The sequence below is a fragment of the Serinus canaria genome, chromosome Z, assembly GCF_022539315.1.
Source record: "Serinus canaria isolate serCan28SL12 chromosome Z, serCan2020, whole genome shotgun sequence".
NCBI classification, from domain to species: Eukaryota; Metazoa; Chordata; class Aves; order Passeriformes; family Fringillidae; genus Serinus; species Serinus canaria.
The window spans coordinates 75,276,255-75,300,667 of NC_066343.1; the positions used below are offsets into that span (position 1 = coordinate 75,276,255).

At 55.0% G+C, this 24,413-nt stretch overlaps 2 protein-coding genes across 3 annotated transcripts; both read left to right on the plus strand.

Moving 5' to 3' along the window:
- Window positions 1-2,045: 2,045 nt before the first annotated feature.
- On the plus strand, window positions 2,046-5,866 carry ST8SIA3 (ST8 alpha-N-acetyl-neuraminide alpha-2,8-sialyltransferase 3). The gene is made up of 4 exons (XM_030237558.2): window positions 2,046-2,215; window positions 2,995-3,117; window positions 4,839-5,396; window positions 5,584-5,866. The coding sequence occupies exons 1-4, from the start codon at window positions 2,046-2,048 to the stop codon at window positions 5,864-5,866; spliced, it is 1,134 nt and encodes a 377-aa protein (XP_030093418.1).
- Window positions 5,867-13,063: 7,197 nt separating this feature from the next.
- On the plus strand, window positions 13,064-22,621 carry ONECUT2 (one cut homeobox 2). Of its 2 annotated transcripts, XM_030237167.2 has the most exons (3): window positions 13,121-13,225; window positions 13,292-14,213; window positions 22,286-22,621. In XM_030237167.2, exons 1-3 carry the CDS (start codon window positions 13,121-13,123, stop codon window positions 22,570-22,572), a joined length of 1,314 nt encoding a protein of 437 aa, XP_030093027.2. In that variant the 3' UTR covers window positions 22,573-22,621. The 2 variants fall into 2 exon arrangements, with proteins under 2 accessions (XP_050842993.1, XP_030093027.2); XM_050987036.1 differs by having other exon boundaries at window positions 13,064-14,213.
- Window positions 22,622-24,413: the final 1,792 nt, after the last annotated feature.

Below are 24,413 nucleotides of genomic sequence, written 5' to 3' on the forward strand. Positions count from 1 at the left end.
AGCACTGATTCATTTACTTTCGGCCTCTCCAGGGGCTCCTGACATATTGCTATCTCTGAAGAATCTGAAGAAAGAACTGCCTTTGTTTCCACTGCAACTTGTTGGTGGGGCTGGAGCTCACTGAGGGTCAGGGGAGAGGCTGCAGCACACGGCAGGGTTTAAACATTTCTTCCCAAAACACCTTCCCAAGGTCCTCCCAAATCTCTTTTGCTGGGCATACTCAAGGGGAAAATGGGTCCAAACACAGGACCAGAGTGCCATCAATGTCCTTGCTCCAGATGAGCTGTCCCCAAAAGCGGTGACACCGCAGTAGTGCTGCTTCTCTTGTTGGCCAACAGGATAGAGCTTGGAGCAACCTGGTCCATGGAAAGTGTCCATGGCAGGGACTTGGAACTGAATGGTCTTTCCCCATCCAGCAGCTGTGAACTGTCCTGCAAGATAAAAGCCAGGAGAGTGTTCCAGACTGTGACACCAGGGCTGCACAGTCTCACTCTGGGGTTTATTCCTACTCCCAGGACTCAAGGTCAGAAACTACAGGAGACAGTATTACTGATTCCTAAAATATTTAAAGCAAAAGTCTGCAGTTGGTTTATCCTGGGAAGCCTTGGATTCCACTGGGACAACCCTATCCATGTTGAAGCTGGGGACACCAGGGACTGGGCGGACAATAAGGGACATCAGGGAACAGTCACATAAAATGCCTATGTCCTGTATCAAACCACTGCTATCTCCTGCATTCCCAGCCTTTTCTCTCACTCCACTAAAGCCAGAGGCATCCCGCAGCAGCTGGATATAGACCTCAGGCCGTGCTCTGGCCCAACTCCCACTGCAGGCAGAAGAACCTCACTGATGCAAACCCCAGCCCTGCAAGCTCCTCGTGTTCCTGCTCTTCAAAGAGAGCTCTGTGCATGGAGAGCAGTAGGAAATAGCCCAGAGCAAGGACAGGGCTACAAAGACAGGATCTATTATTTATGAGACACTTCAGTGAACTCGGGGCTTGGAGGCAGAGTGGGCTGGGGGGGACCTTTGTGAGGGGAAAAATGGAGTTTGAAGAAACACTGAGAGTGATGCAGCATGCAGGGGTCGTGCTCAGGAGAGACATCCTGGGAGTGCAGAAGGCTCTCTTGGAGTTCACATGGGATTTGCTCTGTGGTTTAGTGGGCAGTTTAATGACCCGTGCTCCAAACACCAGGCTTTTAAAGAGCAAGGGGTCTTCTGAGCTGGCTCAGAGTGTGCACTGCCCAGCACAGGCTCCAACAGCTCCGTATACGCCACCCAGGATCTACCGTGTCTCAGGGAAATGGGAGCTGGGCATGCCGTGCACCCACCCAGACATGGGTCCCCCAGCAGAAGCACAGGGTCCCCAGCAGAGGCACAGGGTCCCCAGCAGAGGAACAGGGTTCCCAGCAGAAGCACAGAGTCCCCAGCAGAGGAACAGAGTCCCCAGCAGAGGAACAGGTCCCCAGCAGCCTAGGCCCCCTATGGGCTGAGCCATGCTCAGCCCTCATGCATATCTGGGGGCTCTGTGGGGTCCAGGGGGGTCCCTGTGGCTGCCAGACCGGGCCGCACAAGGCTTTTGGGGGTCACTTGGGCACCCCAAGGCAGTGGAAAAGACGGTCTGGGCACCTTAGGGTTGCTGAGGGAGCACTGGGGATGTCAGGGTGGGCACACTGGGGAGGGAACGGCTGTGGAGCTGCTGGGGGGTACTGGGGCTTTTGAGGGCACACTGGGGTCGTTGGGGGGAAAGCCGGTGTCGTTGGTGGGCACGCTAGGGCTGGGGGGGCACAGGGCCTTGACGGGGGCTCGCTGGGCCTGTCGGGAGTCACCGGGGCGCCGGGCTGTGCCCGAGGCCGTCCCGCCGTGGCTGCCGCGGGAGCGGGGGGGCCGTGCGGGGCCGTACGGGCGCTCCCGGCTGCCATTTCACCGCCCCGTCCCTCCATTTTCCTGCGAGCGCGGCGGAGCCGGCCCGGCCCCGGCCCCGCCGCCGCCCCCAATGTAGCGGCGCGGCCGCCCCGCACCCGCCCAGCCGCGGGGCCGCCTCCGGCATGCGGAGCTGCAAGATGGTGCGGGTGGCCAGCGTGCTGGGGCTCGTCATGCTCAGCGTGGCGCTGCTCATCCTGTCCCTCATCAGCTACGTCTCGCTCAAGAAGGACAACATCTTCGGGGCGCCCCGCGCCGCCGGGCCCCGCATGTACATGTTCCACGCGGGATTCCGGTGAGGCGCGGCCCGCCATGGCGGCCCCGGGCCCGGCCCGGCCGGGCAGCGAGGGGGGCGCGGGAGCGGGGCCGGAGAGCGCCGGGAGCGGCAACCGCATGGCCCGGGCTGCGGGGAGGCGGGCGGGGGCACCGGCACGGCCGCATCCCGGCGGCGGCGCCGGGCGCTCTCCGTGGTGCTGATGGCGGCGGCCGCGGGGGCGGGTCGGGCACGGCCGGTAACGGGCTGCGGGTCTGTGGGGGGGCGTGTGTGTGTGGTTTGTGCGTGCACGCGTGTTGTGTGCTTGACTGGGTGTCTCTGTGTCTGCGTGGGTGTCCTCATGTGTGCTGCATGGATGTCTCTATGTGTCTCCGTGTGTGTGGGGGGTGTCTCCGTGTGTCCCCATGTCTGCGCACGGGTGTCTCCATATGTGCGCGTGGGTGCTCTCATGTCTACCCGTGGGTGTCTCCATGTGTGTGCCTCCATGTGTCCCCGTGTGTGTACATGGCTGTCTCTGTGTCTCCATGTGTAAGTTGCTGTCTCTGTGTCTCCATGTGTCCCGATGTGTGTGGATGGCTGTGTCTGTCTCCATGTGTGTCCATGCGTGTGCATGTGTCTCTATGTCTCCATGCGTGCACATGTGTGTAAATTGCTGTCTCGGTGTCTCCATGTGTGTACCTGGCTGTCTCTGTGCCCCCACGTTTGTGCATGGATATCTCTCCATGTGTGTGCATGGCTGTGTCTCTGCCTCCATGTGTCCCCATGTGTGTGCATGTTATGGTTTCTGTGCCCATCTGCAGGTCTCAGTTTGCACTGAAGTTCCTGGACCCCTCGTTCGTCCCCCTCACCAACTCCCTGGGCCAAGAGCTGCAGGACAAGCCCTCCAAATGGGTCTTCAACAGGAGCGCCTTCGCCCACCAGAGGTGAGCAAGCAGATGGGCAGAGCCCGGCTGTGCCCCTCCTCACCGGCAGTTAAGGGAATGCAGCACCTTGCTAAGGAATTTGCCAGAAGGCAAGAGACAAAGGCTGAACCAGAGCCTTTCCCCAGACACTTGCAGCTGCCCCGAAAGACTTGATTATTTCAGAGCAGGACACCAGGCTGCAACACTCATTACTGTACTAGAACGTGACCCAGTTTCCTGGTGTGCAAGTGGAATTGTCATTACTCCAGGATAAATAGCCGTGGTTTAAGAGTGGAAACACTCTGGCCTGTACCAGCCATGACAGGCTGTGTTCATGGAGGCCAAAGGCACACAGAGAAACTTCCCAGCTGCTGGCAGTTCTGAGCAAGTGCAGTGCTGCTCCTGCCTCCAGCTCTGCTCCAGCTGCGGGGGCAGGCACGGAGCTTGGTACTCTTTATACATACATCTATTTGCTGATTACATATATTTGGCATTTCTATAAAAAAAGATAAAACCATGTAGCCATTTAAGACAGCTACTGCCATCTTGGACTGTAATTTTGACAAATGCCTGCTGGTTTAGGGACTGCCTCGTGGCTCTGCTCACATGTCCCACCTGGGGGGCAGGAATCTGGCTCTGTGGCCAGGCAGGATGGAGCTGCTGCACCTCTCAGTGCAGGGTTTGGGCTTTTCTCCTGCCTTCAGGCCACAGTCCAAGGAGAGCAGGACAAGTAATTCCCTTCCAGTGCTGCCACATGCTGCCCTCAGGTGCTGTGGGCTACAGAGAGGAGGTGGCACTTAGTCCCATCTTTTCCCCAGGACATCCCAGGCTGTATGACAGTGGCCACCCTCAGTGTTGCTCCATAAGCCTGTTCCTGTGCTACCCCTCCGATGATTTTAGCTGATGCCTCAAGGAGCTGCCTTTGCACTTGTCCATCAGCCAGAACCCGTAATTAGGGCACCCAGTGGGACTCCATTAATGCTCAGACATTGGAGGATGTGAGCTGGAGGAATGGTTGTTTGTTTTCCATAAACATAAGTAAATAAAGTCCTATTCAGTTTCTAATTTTATGCCCTGCAAGGGAAATTCCCAAGCAGGGTTGGTTTTGTTTGCTTTGTAAGCATCCCTAATAACCCTGTTAAAAGTGCTGCTGTGCTTGCCCAAATATGAATTAAGGAACTCTATTTGCATAGATGGAGACGGTGACTGTCGCTTGGTTTTGTGATTGGAAGCTTGTTAAGGAAAACATAAATATATAAGAATTGTCTCCTGTGAATTCAGTTGGACATCCTGGTTTTGATTCACGTGCCTTGTGGCTGCACCACGAATGAGAGGCACACACAGCCCCAGCAGAAAACTGTCCTCACCCTGTGTCACAGCCCAGGCAGGGCGGTGCAGTGCTGGGTGGCTGTGGGCATGTAATGGGAGCTGCACCCCTTGTCCTAAGCAGCCAATCCCATATTTTAATCCTGACACTATTCCAAGAGGCACAGGCACAGCCTGAGCTGGCATCAGTAGGGACCAGCCGGTAAATCCAAGTGGAGCTCTAGGTGAGAAGCCAGCTCCCTCATTCCCATCTATTTATATTGATTTAAAAGCCGCTGCACCATGTTGCTCAGGAAACTACTTCAGTACACTTTAAATTAAAAAAAGGAAAAATATAAGTCTAGGTGGAAAACAAATCCACTGTAAAAAAGGGCAATTAGAACTCCTTGTTTTCTGTTATTTTGCTCCTGTTTTAGGCAAGAAATCCTTCAGCATGTTGATGTCATCAAAAACTTTTCTCTGATCAAGAGCAGCGTTCGGATCGGGCAGCTGATGCACTACGATTACTCCAGCCATAAGTATGTTTTCTCCATCAGCAATAACTTCAGGTCTCTGCTTCCTGACGTGTCTCCCATCTTGAACAAGCACTACAACATCTGCGCCGTGGTCGGCAACAGCGGGATCCTGACCGGGAGCCAGTGCGGGCAGGAAATTGATAAATCGGATTTTGTCTTTCGGTGCAACTTTGCTCCAACCGAGGCTTTCCAGAAAGATGTTGGAAGGAAAACCAACCTTACCACCTTCAACCCCAGCATCCTGGAGAAGTATTACAACAACCTCTTGACCATTCAGGATCGCAACAACTTCTTTTTAAGTTTGAAAAAGCTCGATGGGGCCATCCTTTGGATCCCCGCTTTTTTCTTCCACACGTCGGCGACAGTCACAAGAACGCTGGTTGACTTCTTTGTTGAGCACAGAGGGCAGCTAAAGGTCCAGCTGGCTTGGCCAGGAAATATCATGCAGCACGTTAACAGGTGGGTGGGCTTGCCTTGCATTTAACTGGCCAAACACATCTCCTAATTGATTTTTCCCCTCATGCCTGATGTGGGAGGCACAGTCTGACCACTTCTTGCCAGAGGCACTGAAGTTTTGTGGTTGCTTCAGAACAGTCTCCAGTTACTTCTGAGCAGACTGAGTCTGACTCCCTTCTTGTCTTCCCAGGTACTGGAGGAACAAGCACCTGTCCCCGAAGCGGCTGAGCACAGGTATCCTCATGTACACCCTGGCTTCGGCCATCTGCGACGAGATCCACCTCTACGGGTTCTGGCCCTTCGCCTTCGACCCCAACACGCGGGAGGACCTGCCGTACCACTACTACGACAAGAAGGGAACCAAGTTCACCACCAAGTGGCAGGAGTCCCACCAGCTGCCTGCAGAGTTCCAGCTGCTCTACAGGATGCACGGTGAAGGACTGGCCAAACTCACCTTGTCGCATTGTGCCTAAGAACCTAAATCTTGAAGTGCCAAACAATTGTCTATAAAAGTGCCCAAAACCAAATTAAACATTCTTCAGATAGAATTCTAAAAAGGAAACAAATCCACCCTAGAATCTTTTCCATAATTTAAAGATGCTTTTTAGCTACTGCTCATCTAAGGGTTTCAGCATATTTAGTGGTGCAGAAGCTTTTATCATGTTCTGTGGATGCGATTTGTGCAGCTGCAAAGTTGAAACATTTTGCATTTCTAGATAAGCCACTCAGTATGTTTTGATATCTGTTCATATTTTAGCATTCTACTAAACGCCCTAAATAATTTTATTGTTCCTTCCCATTAGAGCTAGAAATGCTACTTTTAAAAGGTTTTGCTTCTTTTGTATCTGTTGCTGTCAATAGCTCAGCATTGCCGTGGCCGATGGAGGAAGCCACTCGGAATTCCAGCGCGCCGTCACACGCAAGTTCCTCAGTGTGGATCCTGATTTCCACCGCTTGGGTATTTTCCTATTTACTGAATTTTACATTTTTTAAAGAATAACAAGAAGAAGGTCACAAAGTGGCTCATACCTTAGCTAGGTGTTTATATCACTCTTGGAATACTTCAGTGTTTTAATTCCTTTCTGGACAGATCCTAGTCCAGGCTAGACAGATGGAGGCATGTTCATTCCCATCCAGCTGATACTATTCTGTCATTTGATTTTAAAGTTAAACCTCCACAATACAAAGAATTAGGCTTCTCTGGAGATCTATTTGGTGAGAAAAGCCCCAAACCCCATCCCTCTGCTTGGGCAGGGACTGGCAGGATGGGCAAAAATGGAAGCCAGGTGCTAGGGTTTTTAAAAACCAGTTTTTGTAGGGAAGTGAGCAGAGCTGGAGCGCAGGGAAGAAGAAATGCCATGAGGAAATTTCCCCAGTTTTGTCTCTAACTCACCAGTCAGACAGATGGAGTAGTGTCCCCATTTTCCCATCACCAGCAGCACTCTAAGGCAGACAGGGCAGCTGCTTCCTTGGCACCACAGGAAATCCAGCTGTTTGGGGACAGGACAAACAAAAGGGTCACTTACAGTTGGGAAGTGTTGGCCATTTTGTCTCAGGGTAAAGGAGCCTGGGAAATGACTGGGTTTCTTATGAGTATGCTGGCAAGTATTTAACCAGTTTTTACTGTTCTGAGTGAGACCTGACCCCTCAATGAAAGAAGATGCAAAATCCAGTATTTAAAATGGCACAGGTTAATTTTTCTTAGCTTCTTTACCTGTGATCAGACATAGGAGATGAGGAAGGACATCTCCAGCACAACAGCCAAGCTGAGCAGCCCAGGCATGTCCTGGTGCCCCCTGTGGCACTGCAGGTCCTCTGGCCCTGCAGCCAGGATGGTTCTCCCCCACACCCCTGGAGAAGGAGCCGGTGGCTTTCTCCTTCATCTGCATTATCCCGCATTTCCCAGCTTTGCTTTTCCAAAGGCTGTTTAGGGCTGTGGTGGGGCTTGGATCACCCCCCTGCTGCTCCATGTCCAGAGCTGCCCCAGCCACTGTTGCTGGGGCTCTGGCCAGTCCTGTGCTCCTCACACTCGCTCAGCAGGGTCCAGCTGGAGAGCCTGTGCCCATGGAGTCACAGTGGTGCAGTGGTGATGTCCCAGTGCTGGAGTGAGTCCCCCCAGTGCCAGCAAGGGCTGTGGGATCACTGCCTCTGGGAACTGTGGGGCTGGCAGTGGCTGGGCAGAACTGGTCCCAACAAGGCCTGCAGGGACCCTTCTCCACGTGCTGGAGCACACAGATTGTTTAGCCCCAAACTAGAAATTGCACAGGGAAGGAAGAGCTCTGGTCTGGTCATTAATGACATGCAGGAATGAAGAATTTCTGCTGTTGTTTCCTATGGAGCTGTACAGCAGCTGTGCTGGTCACTGGGGTCTGTGGTAAAGCAGTGCCCAGCAACTCTAATCCTAAAGGCAAAGAGCCCATGGGGGCTGAAGGGTCACCCCAAACTCTGAGTGACCCTTTTTGGCTTCTCTGAATGCCAGATATTTTTATCAAGAGGCCTTTTACCAGTTTCCTGTGGGGACCCATCATTTCTCCTCAGCAAATTAAAGAAATGAGACCTACTATCATTATACTGGCATGAAAGCAAGGAGCATTGTGCTCCATACAGTTTCTGGAGCCTCCCATGGTCCTGGAGAGGGGCAGAACCCCTGACAGTCCTGGGCACAGCCCTGGCATCACCACGTCAACTTTCCAAAAGCACAAAGAGACACCAAATGCAGAGAAGGAAGCACAAAACTGACTGCAAATATTTGGAAATGGGAATACAGAAAAATTATTGACAGAACGCCATATTACATCATTGATTTTTAAGCAAAACTCCCCATCGATGCTCCAGACCCACATTGAACATTTCAGAATCATTGATTTTAATGGGGAGTTCTGCCCCGTGATCGATGGCACAGCACAGCCCAAAGTAAATTGCTTCTTAGTATCAATATTCTTTTGCCCAAGCTTACTCAAGGTGGAAAACCATCTCAAAGTGCACAGCTTTTGTTTTGCCAGGTGGGGTCTGAGGGAGAGGTGGGGATGGCAGGGGATGGACAGGACAGTGGTGAGGAGGAGAGGCTCTTTGGGGCTGCCTCTCTCCAGCACAAATGCCTTTGCATTAATAAACAAGTATCTTTATTATTTATTTAATTGTTATTTACAAGGTGCTTGGGGCTGCCCTCCTTGCTCAGGACAGCCAGTGGCCCCTGCAAGTGGCATCACCTCAGCTGGGCTCTTCCTTCCCTCTCTTTGGCCCTAAACCTTCCTGCATGAATTCCTGATGGTTCAGGGAGAATTCTCCTTCCCATGACTGAATGTCTAGACAAGCCAACAGAGCTAATGCAGCGTGATCAATACCTGTAAGTACAAAACATTTGAAGCTCCAAAATCCAGACAAGTCCTCCTGAGCAGCTCCCTCCATTGGGAGACCCTGCTCAGCCCTGGGCTGCCAGGACAGTATCCAATGGCAGCCACATCCCTCTCCAGCCCCTTTGCCAAGGTGCCAAGGTGCTGGGGGTGTACATAGGATTGGGAATACATGTTTCCTCTCTTCTTTTATACACTTGGGTCTCTGTTTTTGTTGCTTGCATTTCCTTGGTGAATGGTAGCAAGGCATGTGAAAACAGGCATTTGGCTACCAGGTTTAATTGTAAGACTAAGCCAAAAAGCAAGGGTTTGTGAAACAGAGCTAACTGTGAATGGAGGCTGCAAAAACAGGGCAAACAGGAAAAAGCAGGTTTTCTGTAAATGAATGTGTCTTTATTTCAATGGCTCTACAGTTCAATGCCTGATGGAGTTGTTTTAGATAAAAAAATATAAACATAAAAAAAGAAGAAAAAAATGCCATAATTGTAATAAAGGTTTCATTAGTAAGGGTCATACTAAAAGCATTGTTTATTTTTCAATGGCTGATGTTCATAAAGGGCCAGGGCACCTCTCAGGTGAGCGGTGGGAAGGACGCTGCAAGTGGAGCTGCTCCAGCCCCACGACCACGGAGAGCCTTGGCACTGAGGGCTGGGACCAGGCTGTCTGTGTCCCCTGTGTCCCCAGCCCGGGGCTGGAGCTGGGACCAGGCTGTGAGTGTCCCCTGTGTCCCCAGCACAGCACAGCACTTGGTGCCCTGGCTCCCCTCGGGACTGTGCCATGTCCCCGGCGCAAACATCGGGGCTCGGGAGCTCTCAGTGTGATCCCGTGGTGTGATGTGCCTACAGCATTGACTCATGTGCCATATTGAATGCATTGTTTTTAAATAAAATGGTTTCTTGTGCATTGGGAGTCTGTAAAACTCCACTGCCTCTACTTCTTCCTTATTATTATTTCCCAAACTGCTCAGGGCCACTGATAGGTTTTACTGGAAAACTTCACCAGAGGAGTTGCCAAAAGTGTTGCTTAATGCTGCCTATATTTAATTATGCAGTGCAACAAGCTTGGTGAGATGGATCAAATTCTGCACTCCTGTGAAATACGTGAAAATAAAAAGTGTGGGAATCTGGGCACTGATTGGCTCAGGGTATTTGCTCATTAAGGTGAATTATATCTCCAGGAACATCTTACAGCCCACTGCTGTTACTTGTTCCAGGGGACCTGCTGCTTGCTCCAGCAAGTAAGGAGGTCCTCACTGGCTGGAATTCACTGGCAGGAATTCTGCCATGTGTTTTCAGGAGTTCACATGAACTCTCAGGACGGGAGGCACAGGAGCAGAGCCATGGCAGATCCTCTGCTGTGCTGTCTGTGTGCTTCCCACCACTAATACCCACTACAGCTCATATATTTATCCTTGAGACCATCCTGGCAGAGCAGCAGGGATTTATAGTCCTATAACCCAATCTGAGTATGGGGATGGGATAGGAAAAATCCTTTCCTTTCTCTCCCACTGGTAAATGTGAGGAAGGCTCTGCTGGCCATTGGTGCTGGGGCTGGAGGGTACCAGTGGCCAGCATGGGTTGAACCCCCTGCCCCATGTCCAGCTCTGCCTCCATCCCTGGAAAGGTGTCCTGAGGGGCTGAAGCTGCTCACTCTGCAGAGAACAGGCTTGTGACAGCAGTTTCAAAATGCCCAAGAAAACACTTGCAATGTTTGTTTAAAAGCAGGTGAAAATGACACCTGCAGGCCCTGGCCAGCTGCTTTAGAGGAGAACTGCCTGTGCCATGTCCTGCACTGAGGTGTCACCCTGGAGTCACCCTTTCCTGCATGGTTTGGATCAGGTGCCAGGTGTGGGTGCTGCACGACATCAGAGAACCCCGGAGAACAAAAGAGGAGAGAAATTAAATTTTATATTCCCAGGGGAGTCACAGCCCAAACCAGAAGGATGCTGGGCAAGAAAGCTCAGACAGGCCAGGTCAAGCCCCAGGTTTGTCCCACCCCGCCATCCCTGGACACCCCACCGCTGCCTCTTTGGGGGAACAAGGGCTCCTGGCTGTGGCACGGGGAGGCCCAGCTGCAGGCAGACAGGAGAAGGAAAGTTAACAAAGAAACCCCCTCCTCCCTCCCCCAAGAGCAGAGGGAAAGCCTCTGGCAAAGGCAGCCATGCAGGCAGGGAACGCTGTCCTGCTGGGCAGCCCAAGCTCGCTGGGCTGGAAGCAGCAGCAGCCACCCGGCACCTGGCACTGCCCCTGCCCACCGTGCCCAGCTCAGCTGCACCTGCGTGACGAAGGACACCCGGCACACCTGTGTGTCTCTGAGGTGACAGACACCTGCCTCTGAGGGTGGGCACTGCCCCATCAGATCGGACCCTCGGGTACAGCTGCACCATGCACGGATATTTACACCTTGATTCCCAGGAAGATTTTGACATTAATTTGGAAAGACACCAGATTTAGACACTACGGTGTGTAACAAAACATCCTCAGGGGACACAGCCATGAGGGGCAGGTTTGGAAAGAAAAACTCAAAGACCTGGTGGATTCGTTGGAGAAGGAGAAGGCAAGGCAAGGGGAAAAGAGAGGAAAAGGAAGGAAAAGGGAGGACACAAACATCAGCTCATCTGCGGCACCAGATTCCCATCAGGGTCTGCCCACCCACCCTCCTCCCGCCGGCCCACAGAGCCACCTCCATCTCAGAGGAGCGCTGCACTCGCCTCTTTTCCCCCCAAATCAACCGCAACTTTTGCCTTCCTTTAGGAAGGACAAAAAGATTTCACGCATAACTTGCCCTGAACAAAGGCACCTCACGCCAGAGCTTTCTTTTCTGTCTTCCTTTTTTTTTCCTTCACCACAAGCTGGCAGCGGGAGGAGTAGCTGGGGTGGGGGAACTCCACTTTATACCCGCCTGATAGTGCCAAAAAGCAGCTCAGAAAACACCGTGAGCTCCAGAGACGCTGTCATGGCAGCATGGAAATAAATGGATCATTTGGGATCATTGGATCCTTTGGGATCCAATCTGTAGGGAAACTGGGTGCTGTCATACACAACCTGTTTGCAAATAAATACTGGAGAGTGGCCTGATGATCGAGGGTCCAAAAGGTGACATTTCTCCCCACTTCCCTCTTTTAGTTACTGGAAAGACCCAGTGGAGGTGGGACTTTCACAAATAGGGAGACGGTTATCAGGGCCGAGATAAGGACGATACAAAACTCAAGGGCACTCAAGGCTGCTATTGCTGCTGCTGATTAAAGGAGCAGGGAGAAAGAGTGAACTGCACAGCTGGGAGCAGCGGGCACAGCCCTACCCACTGTGTCTTGGCACGGGTGTGTGCCATAGCAGGCAAGTCCCAGCTCCATGCCCAGGGTATGCTGTCCCCTCAGGGCCCCCCGTCCCTGTCCGCTCCCTCCCGCCCTGCCCCTGCCCACAGCGCCGCGCTGCCAGCCGCACGCCCTGTGCCCTGCGGAGCTGTGCGCTGCCCCTGCCAGCCGCGGGGGCTGAGGGGCGGCCCGGGGAACCTGCCCTTCCCCGAGAAGAGGGGAGAACGCCTGTCCGTGTGTGCACGGGGGAGCGGCACCCACAGCCATGTGCCAGCGGGGTGGCACGGGGACGGCGGGCTCCGGGGACTCACCATCCGCCCCCGGGTGAGGTATGTCCATCACACCTTATTGAGCCCGAATTCAGCCACACTTAAGGCAACAAATAACCAATAACCAACAGCACAGATCAGCGCTGTACCTTGGTTTGTAGAAGCGAACAGGGAGGCAGCAGGGCCGGCTGTGTGCAGCGGGGCCCCGGGAGCCGCCGGCTGCGGGGCTGGGCTGAGGGACCGGGGCTTGCGGAGGCGCCTGCCGGTAGGAGAGCCGTGCGGCCGCCGCGCAAACGGCACCGCGGATCCCCGTGGCAGCGGCACGGGAGGAGCCCCGGCCTCTGCCGGGGTCGGTTCCGAGCCGAACCCGGGTGCTCCTGGTGGCACCGCACGCTACAAAGGCGGCGGAATCTTTAACGGCCCCGCCGTCCCCTCACGTCCCCTCACAGAAGCCACGCCCCCCGACCCTCAGCCCGCCAATGCTCCCGCGCGCCCGCCTTTCCCGCCCTTCCCACCGCCCTCACGCCCTCACGCCCGCCCGCCCGCGGCGCAAGCCCGGCCCCGCGGGCGCGGCCGGGGCGGGGCGGTCCCGGACAGCTCCCGCCGCCCGCAGACGGCGGCGGCGGCGGCGAGGCGAGGACATGGCGCGGGGCCGGCGCGGCGGGCCCGGCTGAGCCGCCGCTGCCCGCGGGGCGGGCGGCCCCGGGCCCCGGCGGCCGCCGCCCCGATGAGCGGATGAGGAGCGGGCGCGGCGGCCGGCGGTGCCTGGGCGGGGAACCGGCTGCTTGCGCCATGAACCCCGAGCTGGCGATGGAGCCGCTGGGCAGCCTCCACGGGGCGGCGGGGCACGAACCGGAGATGATGGGCAGCCCCAGCCCTCACCACGGCGGCCGCAGCGCGGGGCCGCTCCGGGTGCCGCCCCCCCCACCGCCGCCGCCGCCGCCGCCGCCGCCGCACCAGGAGCTGCCCCCCGCCGCCCGGCCCGCCATGGTGCCCAGCATGGCCTCTCTGCTGGACGGCGCCGCCGAGTACCGGCCCGAGCTCTCCATCCCGCTGCACCACGCCATGAGCGTGCCCTGCGAGGCCTCGCCGCCCGGCATGGGCATGAGCGGCACCTACACCACGCTGACGCCGCTCCAGCCCCTGCCGCCCATCTCCGCCGTCTCCGACAAGTTCCACCACCCGCATGCCCACCCGCACGCCCACCACCACCACCACCACCACCAGCGCCTGCCGGGCAGCGCCGGCGGCGGCTTCGCGCTCATGCGGGACGAGCGCGGGCTGCCGGCCGTCAACAGCCTCTACGGGCCCTACAAGGAGGTGCCGGCCGTGGGGCAGAGCCTCTCGCCGCTGGGCAACGGGCTGGGCCCGCTCCCTGGCTCCCAGCAGGGCCTGCACGGCTACGGGCCGCCCGGCCACGACAAGATGCTGAGCCCCAACTTCGAGGCGCACGCGGCGATGCTGGCGCGGGGGGAGCAGCACCTGCCCCGGGGGCTGGGGACGCCCCCGGCCATGCTGCCGCCCCTGAACGGCGCGCACCACCCCGCGCCCCCCGGGCCGCCGCCGCCGCACGGCCCCGCGCTGCCCGCCGGCCGGGAGCGGCCGCCCCCCGCCGCCGGCCCGCAGGGGAGCGGCGCGGGGCAGCTGGAGGAGATCAACACCAAGGAGGTGGCACAAAGGATCACGGCGGAGCTGAAGCGCTACAGCATCCCGCAGGCCATCTTCGCCCAACGAGTGCTGTGCCGCTCCCAGGGGACCCTCTCGGACTTGCTGCGGAACCCCAAGCCTTGGAGTAAACTCAAGTCCGGCCGGGAGACGTTCCGCAGGATGTGGAAGTGGCTACAGGAGCCGGAGTTCCAGAGGATGTCTGCCCTGCGGCTAGCAGGTAGGCTCAAGCCGGTGCCAGGCGGGGAGCGCAGCGCGACCCTCGGAGCGCAGCGCCGGCCGACCGGCCCCGCAGTGCGTCCTCCGCCGGCCCGGCCCGGCCGCTTCCGCGCTCCGCCGTTAACCGCGGGGCTGTGCGAAGCTAGCCGGTCCCCGCCTCCCGCAGCGCCGGCACCGCGCACCCCGGCTCTGTCCGGCGGGGCTGTGCGGGGCTCGGGGCCGGCAGAGGGGCGCGCTCCGCTGCCACCGCCGGGCGGCGGGGTCGGGGCTGCTCTCCAGGGCCGGGTGCTGAAGGTGCGCACTTCGCATCGCACCGCGCTCTCGGTGAGCATCCCTCCTGCTGCTGCCGGGCGCACCGGGGGGCGGGCGGGCTGGGGCTCCGCGTCCCGGGACAGGCGGGGCCGGTGGGAGCGGGCGGGGGCCGGACCCCGCGCAGCCCCCGCGGCCCCGGCCCGTCCGCATTGTCCGCGGAGGGCGCGCGGGCGCCCCCTGGCGCGGTCGCGGGGCGCCGCAGCCCCCATTGTTCTGCGGGGGCCGCGGGGGGGGGGCGGCGGGCAGCGACCCCCGGTACCGACCCCCGGTACCGACCCCCGCGCCGACCCCCGGCAGCGTCCGCACCCGAGGTGGGTGGGACAGAGCCAGCGAGAGCTGTGAGGCCGTTCAGGGTGCGCCCGCGGCGCGGTGGGTGCCCGGAGGTTGCCCCCCGGCCGGTCCCGCGCGAGTGCGGGCCGGGCCCCGCCGTGGAGCACGGCCGGGGCTGCCTTCCCGCTCCCCGAAAACCACGCGGTCGTGGACGTGGGTGTAGAAGGACACGGGGGGCTGTGGCACGGGCAGACACGCGTGGGACAAACCGCAGCATGGGGCGGGGGCCAGGGGCCGGGGCGCTCTGCTCTGACAGCGACAAAAATCCTGGGATATTTGTGTCACCGGGTCCGCCCTTCTTTTATTTCACTTGATCCCGACCAGGGCAGATCGTTTCCCAGTGGGCAGGTACACAGTGGGCTGTTCCACGGGCTGCCTGCCTTGCCCAGCCAGAGGGGTCTGAGGGGACCCGGGGGTCTCTGCGGTGGGGAAATGGGCACAGAGAGGTTCCCACACGAGGGGCAGCTGCCGAGAGAGGCTGGGATGCGGCGGAGCAGGGCGAACAGGAGCCGTGGATGATTGATGGTCTTAATCCCTGGCCGACCTCTAACCAGAGGTGCTGCGGGTTAAACACCCACGGCCTGGGGTCTCCAGAATCCCCGCGGAGAGTGCTCGGGCTTTCCCGAGGTGCGGGGCAGTCCCGGCTGTGCTGCCCTTCGGGAGAGGGACGCTGATCCCCTGCTCGGCTCTACCGCCCGCTGCAAACTCGTCTGTCCCTTCCAGCAGCCGTGGGCATCCGGCTCTTCTGTGCTTGCAGCCAAATGAAGGTGCCGGGGTCTGACAGGGGCGTCAGAGGGATACAAGGGGTTTGGTTTTTTTGCCGAGCACGCGGTGATGTCGCCTTCACAAACAAACGTGTATCGAGAGGGAAATCGATGCAGATAATGTTTAGAAGATTAAAAGAGCATTAATGCTGGCAACAGGAGCATCAGCGCGTGGACCCAGTTTTCATTGATCTGGAACCTGAGCCGGCTCATTTCCAGTAACGTGGCTGGTGCTTTTCCTTCCCAGCACGGGTCCCGGGTGGGGGTTCCCCGTGGAGCCCTGCATATAGAGCAGAAAATCAGGGATCACAGCTGCATGCAGAGTTATGCCTGTATAATTCTGGGTCTCTGCTTTAGCAGGCCCCCTGAATGCCTCTGCATCCAGGGGTAAAGTTTGGAGAGTGCTCAGGTGCTAAGTGGCCATGGACTCCCCATGGAGCGGAAAAGACCTTTGCAAATTACCTTTCCCTTCAGGAAATCGATTATTTTAATTTCCTTTTATTACCACGTGTGAATATGCGGCCCCATTGCCTCAGTGCTTCCTTCTCCCCCTTCACTCGCTTGCTTAAATCCCTCTGAGCATGGGGAAAAAGCCACAAGTATTTCAGGGTTTTAAAAACAAAAAATGCCCACCAGCCATTTGCCCCGTACTCCTGGAAATTTTTCCCAAGTGGGGTGTAAATCTGCTGTCCTTGAAGGGAAATCCCCTCTCCCTGTGGGAGCAGTAGCAATGCGGGTGCTTAGTATTTTTTTTTTCCTATTATAGAAGATATATGGTGTTGTCTATCCTATTCTAACCTAATCTAATTTAATGTTATTATTTCTGTGCTCACTGTCTTTTCTCGGGGGTCTTTAGGAGTCCTCTGTCGGGGGTTCTGTGCGGGCAGCTCTGGCTGCGCAGGGCAGTTCCGCGGGTGCTCTGGGGCTCCGCGGGCAGAGCGCCCTGCCGGGCTCCCTGTGCCCGTGCCTGGCTGCGGCTGCGGCCGGCGGAGCGGCGAGTGCCCGCCCGGGGACATCGTGCTGCTCCCGGGCACGGCGGGGGCTTTGGGAGAGCGGGGCCGCCCTCGGCACGGGGCTCTCGGGGCTCCGGAGCCTCCCCGCTGCCCTCCCTCGCCGCCGCGGGGAGGTTTCGGGAAAGCCCCCGCGGGCCCCACGGACAATCCCTAAATTTCTGCGGGCTCAGCAGAGCGCTCCGCCGCCTGTTTACCTTACTGATGATCAAACACTTTGTACCGAAACACCATCGGCGGTTCATTTGTGCCGAGCTGCCCGATCCCCGCTCCGTGCCCAGACCTGTCAGTACCACGGAGAGCGGCAGAGAGGGACGAGGGCAGGGGCGGAGGGAAGGGAGGAGGAGAGCGGGAGCGGGCGCGAGACAAGACCGCGGAGTGCCCCTGTGCCGGGCCCAGCGAGCCGTGGGTGGCAGTGTCACATCCCAGGGCTGAGCCCCTGCACCCCCAAGTGCCCCAGGCCAAGGAGAGGGGTCTCACAGCGACAGTGGACTGTGCACACTTGTCCGACCATCCTCTGCCTCTTTGTGCCCTACCAAATGTTTCTTCCCTGGATTTTGAGACTATTTTGTTGTCTGCATCCTGAGCTAAAAATTAAGGCATGATAGCATCTGTATCAGGCACGTTACCTATTTATAAAGCTATTTCTTAGTGTTAAGCTAAATATACAGGTATGTAAAGGTTCTTTGAAAGGTGCTTGGTGGCTTGAAATATTGGTGCTCTCTTCAGCTATAGATTAGTGGTTGTGTTTGAACAATCCATGCGGCAAATTGTGGTGCTGGCTGATAAATTGTATTTCTCACGTACCAATTTTACAAAATAATCCCCTGCCCCAGCTCTTTGTTCCACATAATTTCTGAAGGCGTTTCTGCCGCACAGAAATCTGAATCCTGTTTTTGCAAAGCAAAGTTTTTTTATCAGTTTCTTGGTTATTTGATGAAGTTCATTCTGAGTACATTTTGGATTAAATGCATTTCTGTATTTTGTCCCCCACTTTTTAAAAGAAACAATTAACTGGTCATCATGTGTCACTCATTCTGAAGCTGTTCTTCTCTATTTCCTTATAAGATTTTCCCCCCAGCATCTCTTTTTTCCCCTGTATCTCTTACCCATCACTGTTTGAACTGAAATATCCCAATCTCAAGTATTCCTCTCCAGCTGAAAATGGCCACAATTTATTTGTGGGGAGGAATGCATGCAGGGAGAACATTTTTGCCAAAAGGATTATTTCCCAGTAACTGGTGTCAGTTCTTCCCACCCTCTGTAGGAGCGTTTTTGCTCTGCGCTGTGGCCCCAGGTGCTCATCCTCGGTGCTCCTCCCTGGTATTATTCACAAATCCTTGTCCTGGATGTTGCTGCCATCCAGCAGCTGCAGGAGCTTTTCCTTCCCTTCCAATTAGCCATTCTGGGGAGATGACAAGCCTCCTGCAGTACCCAAGGCGGCTGTGCCGAGCCTCGGAGCACTAAAGGCAGCAGACTGCTCATCAGAGCAGCTCCCCTGGAGCTGCCTTCAGAGTGCACACGGGGCTCTGCAGGTGTGCAGAGAATGGATCTCACAGGGAAAGCAGGGCTGAAAGGGACTGCAGACATCACTTGTCCTGACAGCCTGCCCCTTTCTTCAGGATCTCCAGAGGGGGATTTTTTACCTAAGCGATCTCTTCTAGGGTTTACAGGTACAAAAAACCCCTTAATGACTGGCCTTAATCTCACTTTTTGCCTTTTAAACCCTTTGCTTCTCATCTTATCCCTGCTAGACACCGCAAAGAAGAAACACTCCCTTCCTTCTGATAGCAATCTGTTTGTATTTAAGGCTCCCATCCTGTCTCCTATCCTCTCTGGAAAAAGCCCGTCATACCTGGGCAATGAATATGCAGGGAAAGCACTACATCCAACGGGACAGATAATACATCTCTTTTTCTGAGGTAAAAGATTTTGTATCCAGCTCTATCAATCTTGCAGACTTTTACATAAAAGGCTCTCTGATTTATAGAGGGGTTTGCACACAGAAATCATACCAAACAGACTCATCTCAAATGGGTTTGCTGATAACATCAGCCAGACAACTCGCTGATGGCAGAGAGAAATGCAATCAAAAAAGAAATTGGAGCGTTTTGGGGTTGTTTCGGGGTTTTGAGCTATAAAATCAAACTGCTCTGTTGTGAAAAAAGGGACTCAAAGCACTGGTAAATGCTGCTCAGAGGAATTATTAGACAAGCGATAGAGGCTGGCAGGTTCCCAAAACGCAAATTGTCTCCAAGACCAAAATATCTCTCAGTAAGCAGGGAACATATTTATGAGCAGCGGTGATTTTCCAGCAGTTCTCATCCCCTCATAATGGGATGGGAGCACGGGGCCTGTGCCGAGGCATTAAGCTTTGGCAAGCAGCACTGGGCTGCAGCAGGTGAAGGAGGAGCAGAGGAGGTCTCCTTGGAGGGCTTCCCACACACCTTCTTCTCCCCCTTGCTGAGAGGGAAACATCAGGTGGGGTACCAAGAGAGCACCTTCCAGGCTGTGAGCTTCTTTGAGCATTGCAGGAATCCTGGGTCTCCAAACAGGGAACACCTCACCATTACAATGGGTGAGCAAGCAGATCTTCCCTGGAAGAACAGAATTAACTTTGTGCTACACATCCAATCTGTTTTTCTGGATAAATGCCATCAAGGGCATTCCTAGGCTTTCAAAAATGAGGACTTTGGTGTGTGTGCAGCAGCTGGGATGAGCAGCCCTGGCTGCCCACCCCGACAATGTGATTATTTGCATCTTCATTCTGATTGCTCCTTGTTCCATAATGATTTTGTACACAGCGGAGTACTTAACCTAATTTGTATTGATCTCAATCGCTCTCATTCGTGCATACTTAATTCAGAGAGGTAATCAAATTGATTTCTGAGGCCCACTTTTTAAAAGATTGTAGTAACAGGTATATACAAGGGGTTGCTTTAAGTGAATCACAGCAAAAGAAAAACATTTTAAATCTTTAGAAAATGGTTTGATGGTCATTTCATTGTGTTCAGTATTACCAGAGTAATTCCATTTCCCTCACATTGAGTCCTCTCCAAAATTGAATAGAGGAGCAGTTTTAGTTCCAGCAGAGAGATAACTGGGTTTGGGTGACTTTGCACCCACACAAACCACACGGGCAGGATCAATATTCACCACTTGTCCTTAGGAACAATGGAGACTGAGGGCATACTGCTGGATTAAGGGAACACTGGTCTCTGCTTGGCTCCTTCCTAGCCCCTGCTCTTTGTTTCGTGGCTGCAGGGTCATTTTGCTGTTAGTTAAAACACCCAGGGCCAGAGAGGCACAGGAGCTGTGTTGGTGATGTCTCCAGTATCCTGGCAAGTATCCCACTTCTCCTGGGGCTGCTCAGCACTGCTCCTGCCCCTGGGACCCCTCCTGGGCCTCTTCCTCCCTGTGATGCTGGTGACCTTGGTGTCCTCATCTCTGTCTCCCTCCTAGGAGCTGAGGGAGGCCCTGGAGTGTCCCTGCCCCATGCCTGAGGGCTCACAGGGTGGGACTGAGCTGAGCACTGGAGCCTCTCGATATTTTCAGGATTTGTGGCTGTTTGGAATGCCTGGGCTGGCTAGGTTCCTCTCTTGTGGGGAAAAAAATGGAAAATCAGAGTCATTGTTGCAGAAAGTCAGGAAAATGAATTGTTAGTAGGGAAATTCAGTATGATGATACTCAGGGTGTCACAGTTCTGTGTTGGGTCCCTGAACTCTCTTAATGCCCTTCAACTCATGGGGCTCCACTTTGGTCCATGCTGAGGGAGGCAGCACTGACCCCAATTCTGAGCAGTTCCTGTGTTGTTTCTATGGAAGAGCATCTTTAATCCAATGCAGAAGAAAAATCTTTCATTTTATATTTTTATGTATATTTTTTCCACAGTTATGGCTTTCAGTTCTTGCTGGTTGTCCATTTTCTTCCATAGGATATGTTCAGGTTTAACCACAGCTAATAAATCAAATTGTGCTTAGAATCCAGATGGTCTCTTCCCTTCCCTCTGCTGTTAAAACCTTTCTCTTTCTTCCCGGAAAATCACTTGATTTTATTAGAGTGCTCACCCCATTTTTCTCTGCTGAGAGATGCACGTCAGGTGCAGCGTTTGCCTTTGTGGGCCAATTTCAAGAGCAAACTCAACAGTTCAAGGAAAGTATTTACTGAATGCATCAAAAAGCACATACCTCTGCATTATTTATTATCAGATACCAATAACTGTAAAACGCAGAGGATCTCAGGACATAAATTAGTGATGGTAGGAAACACTCCACTCGTCCCAGTGTCCCGGAACCGATTAGGAGCTGCAGCAAAGATGCTGCTGCTCATCATGTCCCCAGCACCAGGGACATTGCCTTGTGGATTCTGGACACGTGGCCAAGTGAACCCAGCTTAACATCTGCTTTCTCAGCTCAGACAGGCAGCTGGATGCTATCTGTGCAGTGTCAGGGGTGCAGTCAGAGAGCCCAAACTCTTCCCTCCTTCTGCCTCTGGCATAATGGCCTCAAAGAGGCGAGTCTGGCCACTGGGGCCAGGGGCAGGCTCACCTTGATGCTCACAGGAGCATCCCTGCTGCTTCCTGCTGCTGTGGTTGTGCTGGGAGCTTTCACCACAGCCCTTGTCTGGTTTCAGCCTGACCCTCAGGAACAGCCTTCTCTTGTGCTTTGGGGTATTTTGAGGTCTCACCTTCACCTCCCTCCCAGAGGCAGCTCGGCTGCAGCCACTGGAATTTGGCAGCTGAGAGGGGCCAGGATCAGGCACTCCAAGAAAATCCCCCAGTTTCCTGCAGAAATGCTGTGAGGCCCTGTCCCTGCACTGAAGGAGGCAGTCAGTGCCACAGTGGCTGAGCCAGGCTCCACACGGGTACAGCCCTGACTGGGTTAATTACAGACATTTCCACAGTCTGACTTTTACTTTTGGGCCAGCTTCATTTCAGGTTCCAGACCTGCAGAATTATTTAACAGGGCTGCTTAAAACCCTCCCGCTTATCAATTCTCTGGGCTCATTTTGTCCCAGCACATTACCTAACCATGTCAACATATGGATTTTCTCTCTGTGCCCGCTGCAGACGGCCTGGGCAGGCTATTTTTAAGTGTGGGTGTGCTCCGGCAGCGGTATTGGTTTCAGCACTTGCTGTTCTCTCTCTGCTAATAAATACAGAGCAGCTATTAATACGAACGGGGTTTAGGATCCATTAGCATGGCTCAGCGATGGCCCAGCGCTGCTGCCCTGCGTGACCTGAGCTCTGAGGCTGGCTTCACCCTGGGGACATGGATGGGGGCTGTGCCCTGGGGTGCTGGCACTGCAAGGCCAGGTGAGCCAGTGCCGGCCCTGGGAGGCCAAGGAGCTTTTTGCCCTTGGTGCTCCTACAAAGTTGCTGCTCCTAGAGCTCTGACTGGGGTGTGCTTTGGGCTGTTTAAAGAGACTAAACTTTATGTACAGCTGTTATTCCTGGCTGTTGAGAGGAACTGGGGATAGAAAAGCAATGCAGCCCGCTGGATTCCTCTGGGAGCCCTCCGGTCCCACGTGCCAGAGTGGTGCTGGCTCAGCTGGTGACATTGCCCGCACCGTGTGACAGTGCCTGCCATCGGGGAGGCTGGCGGGGTCTGTGGGCACCACCCTGACGCTTTCTCTCTGTCTCTGCCACCCCCTCCCAGCCTGCAAACGCAAAGAGCAAGAGCCCAACAAAGAGCGGAACAACTCCCAGAAGAAATCCCGCCTGGTTTTCACGGACCTCCAGCGCCGAACGCTTTTCGCCATCTTCAAGGAGAACAAGCGTCCCTCCAAAGAAATGCAGATCACCATCTCCCAGCAGCTGGGCCTGGAGCTCACCACCGTCAGCAACTTCTTCATGAACGCCCGCCGGCGCAGCCTGGAGAAGTGGCAGGACGACCTGAGCTCCGGGGGCTCCTCCTCGGCCCCCAGCACCTGCACCAAGGCGTGAGGGGCGGGCACGGCGCGGGGAGAGCGGCTCCGCGGCACGGCCCCTCGCTGGCGACTAAAGCACAATCCCCCGCTACCCAGCCCAGCCCGGCTGTTCCCGAGGACATTCCTACGGCTTCTCTCAGTCTTAGCAGGCGCAGGCTCCACTTTAACCTCTCTCCACACAATACTATGCTCAGGACAGGCGAAGCAGGTCTGAAACGTAGGGGAGTCGTTCTTGAGGCAGGTTTCTCCTGAGCCCCGGGTTTCCGTGGCCGGCGGGAGCCGCTGCCGGCCCGGCAGCCTCCCGTGCCCGGCGCCTGCCGTGTGCTGGCCACACCACCCTGCGGCCACACGACAACGGAGCACAAAGTCCGATACTAGAAACCCAAGACCCTGTTTTTAAACTCAGGCATGGTTTTTTGTTAAGTGTTTTAGGGGAAAAAAAAATCAGATTTAAGGTTTTTTTGGTTGTTTTTTTTTAGTTTAATTTAATCAGCTTGTTCTCGGATCAGAAAAGTTCAGTTCTCTTGAGCTCAAAGTATCAAGCACAAAGCCGGTAGCTACAGCCGGGCCCTGGGCTGCCCAGGGAGGCTGTGCCAGCTGCAGCCTGACATCCCGAGAACACCGCACGAGCCTCAAGCACAGCTGGCAGTTCCTCACAAGCTCTGTGTTTGCACCTAATGCACACTCAGGAGGTCGATGGAACTGCTACAGTTCATGGAGCAAACACAATGTTTTGGAAGACTTAGATTAATTTACATTATTACATCCTTTTTAGTTTTCTGGGAGTCTGGTTTCTCCTCGGCAACGGCTGTTACCGAAACCTTTTCAGCGTTCAGTGTATTTTTGTTCATTTTATCAGTATTTTATGGTACTTTCAAGCAGGAAAAGAAACAGAAACAAGCCCTTCAGATGCCACTGACCGTTTCAGATGTGCCGCGTTTAGCTCTATCGCATCCCTAAGTTCCTTTTCCCTGCCGGCTCCCCGAGCCGGCAGGAACACAGCACACCAAAGAGACAGGATTTCTGCAAGCCAAAGATGTTTATAACTTGCCATTTCTCCTTGTGGTCGCTGGTGCGGGGGTTGGCCGGCGCCGGGGAAGCCTGGCGAGCTGCACGCCCTCCCTCCAGCTCCGTGCAGCGGAGCCGCCCTGGCGGCGGCGCTGCGGCCGCCGGCTGCTGACCGGCCTGGGCGGCGTGCTCCGCCACAGACACTTGAGACTTTTTTTATGTACTACTTAATCGAAACCAAAGAAACGTTTTCTGCACCTACTTCTTCTGCAACAAACTGTTCCATTGAAAGATAAAATAAAAATTAAAAAAAAAAACAAGGAAGCATGTCAGGAAGCAAACGAGTCCCACACTGTGTTCTACAAACATCTTGGACATTTTCGGAAGCAGATCTCAAAGAAAGGGTTGACGAGAATGAGAACAAAGCAAAGCCAGTACAATTGCTGCTTCATTTGACAACTCAAGTCCTCTTAAAGTTGAAGATTGTCTTTAATTTGTGCCTATGCAGTTTTTTCAAAAGAACAAGGAACAGAGCAACCAAAACCTCAACAGCTACAATACCAAAGATGAGGATTCTCACTACTTGTGTTTCAGTTTGTTTCTCCTCTTGCACGACTAATGCACATAACCCCACTGATCTCTGGACAGGTAACCCCTCGTGAGTCTCTGTGCAGCCAGAAGGGTGGGTTCATTTCTGCTTTCCCTCTTTCTGCCCCACATGGCACCTCTCCCAGAGCTGCATGGACTCCAAGTGCAGGATGTAGGAATACTACCCTGGTGCATCTCCTCCCTCCAGGAAACACTCGTGGGTTGGCTGTGACTTGTGTGTCGGTCTCCTGTGTGTCTGGA

Coding starts and splice junctions, on each gene's coding strand:
- ONECUT2 (XM_050987036.1), top strand. CDS start 13,064: ATGAGGAGCGGGCGCGGCGGCCGGCGGTGCCTGGGCGGGGAACCGGCT. Junction 14,214..22,285: donor GTCTGCCCTGCGGCTAGCAG/GTAGGCTCAAGC, acceptor ACCCCCTCCCAG/CCTGCAAACGCAAAGAGCAA.
- ST8SIA3 (XM_030237558.2), top strand. CDS start 2,046: ATGCGGAGCTGCAAGATGGTGCGGGTGGCCAGCGTGCTGGGGCTCGTC. Junction 2,216..2,994: donor ATGTTCCACGCGGGATTCCG/GTGAGGCGCGGC, acceptor GCCCATCTGCAG/GTCTCAGTTTGCACTGAAGT. Junction 3,118..4,838: donor AGCGCCTTCGCCCACCAGAG/GTGAGCAAGCAG, acceptor CTCCTGTTTTAG/GCAAGAAATCCTTCAGCATG.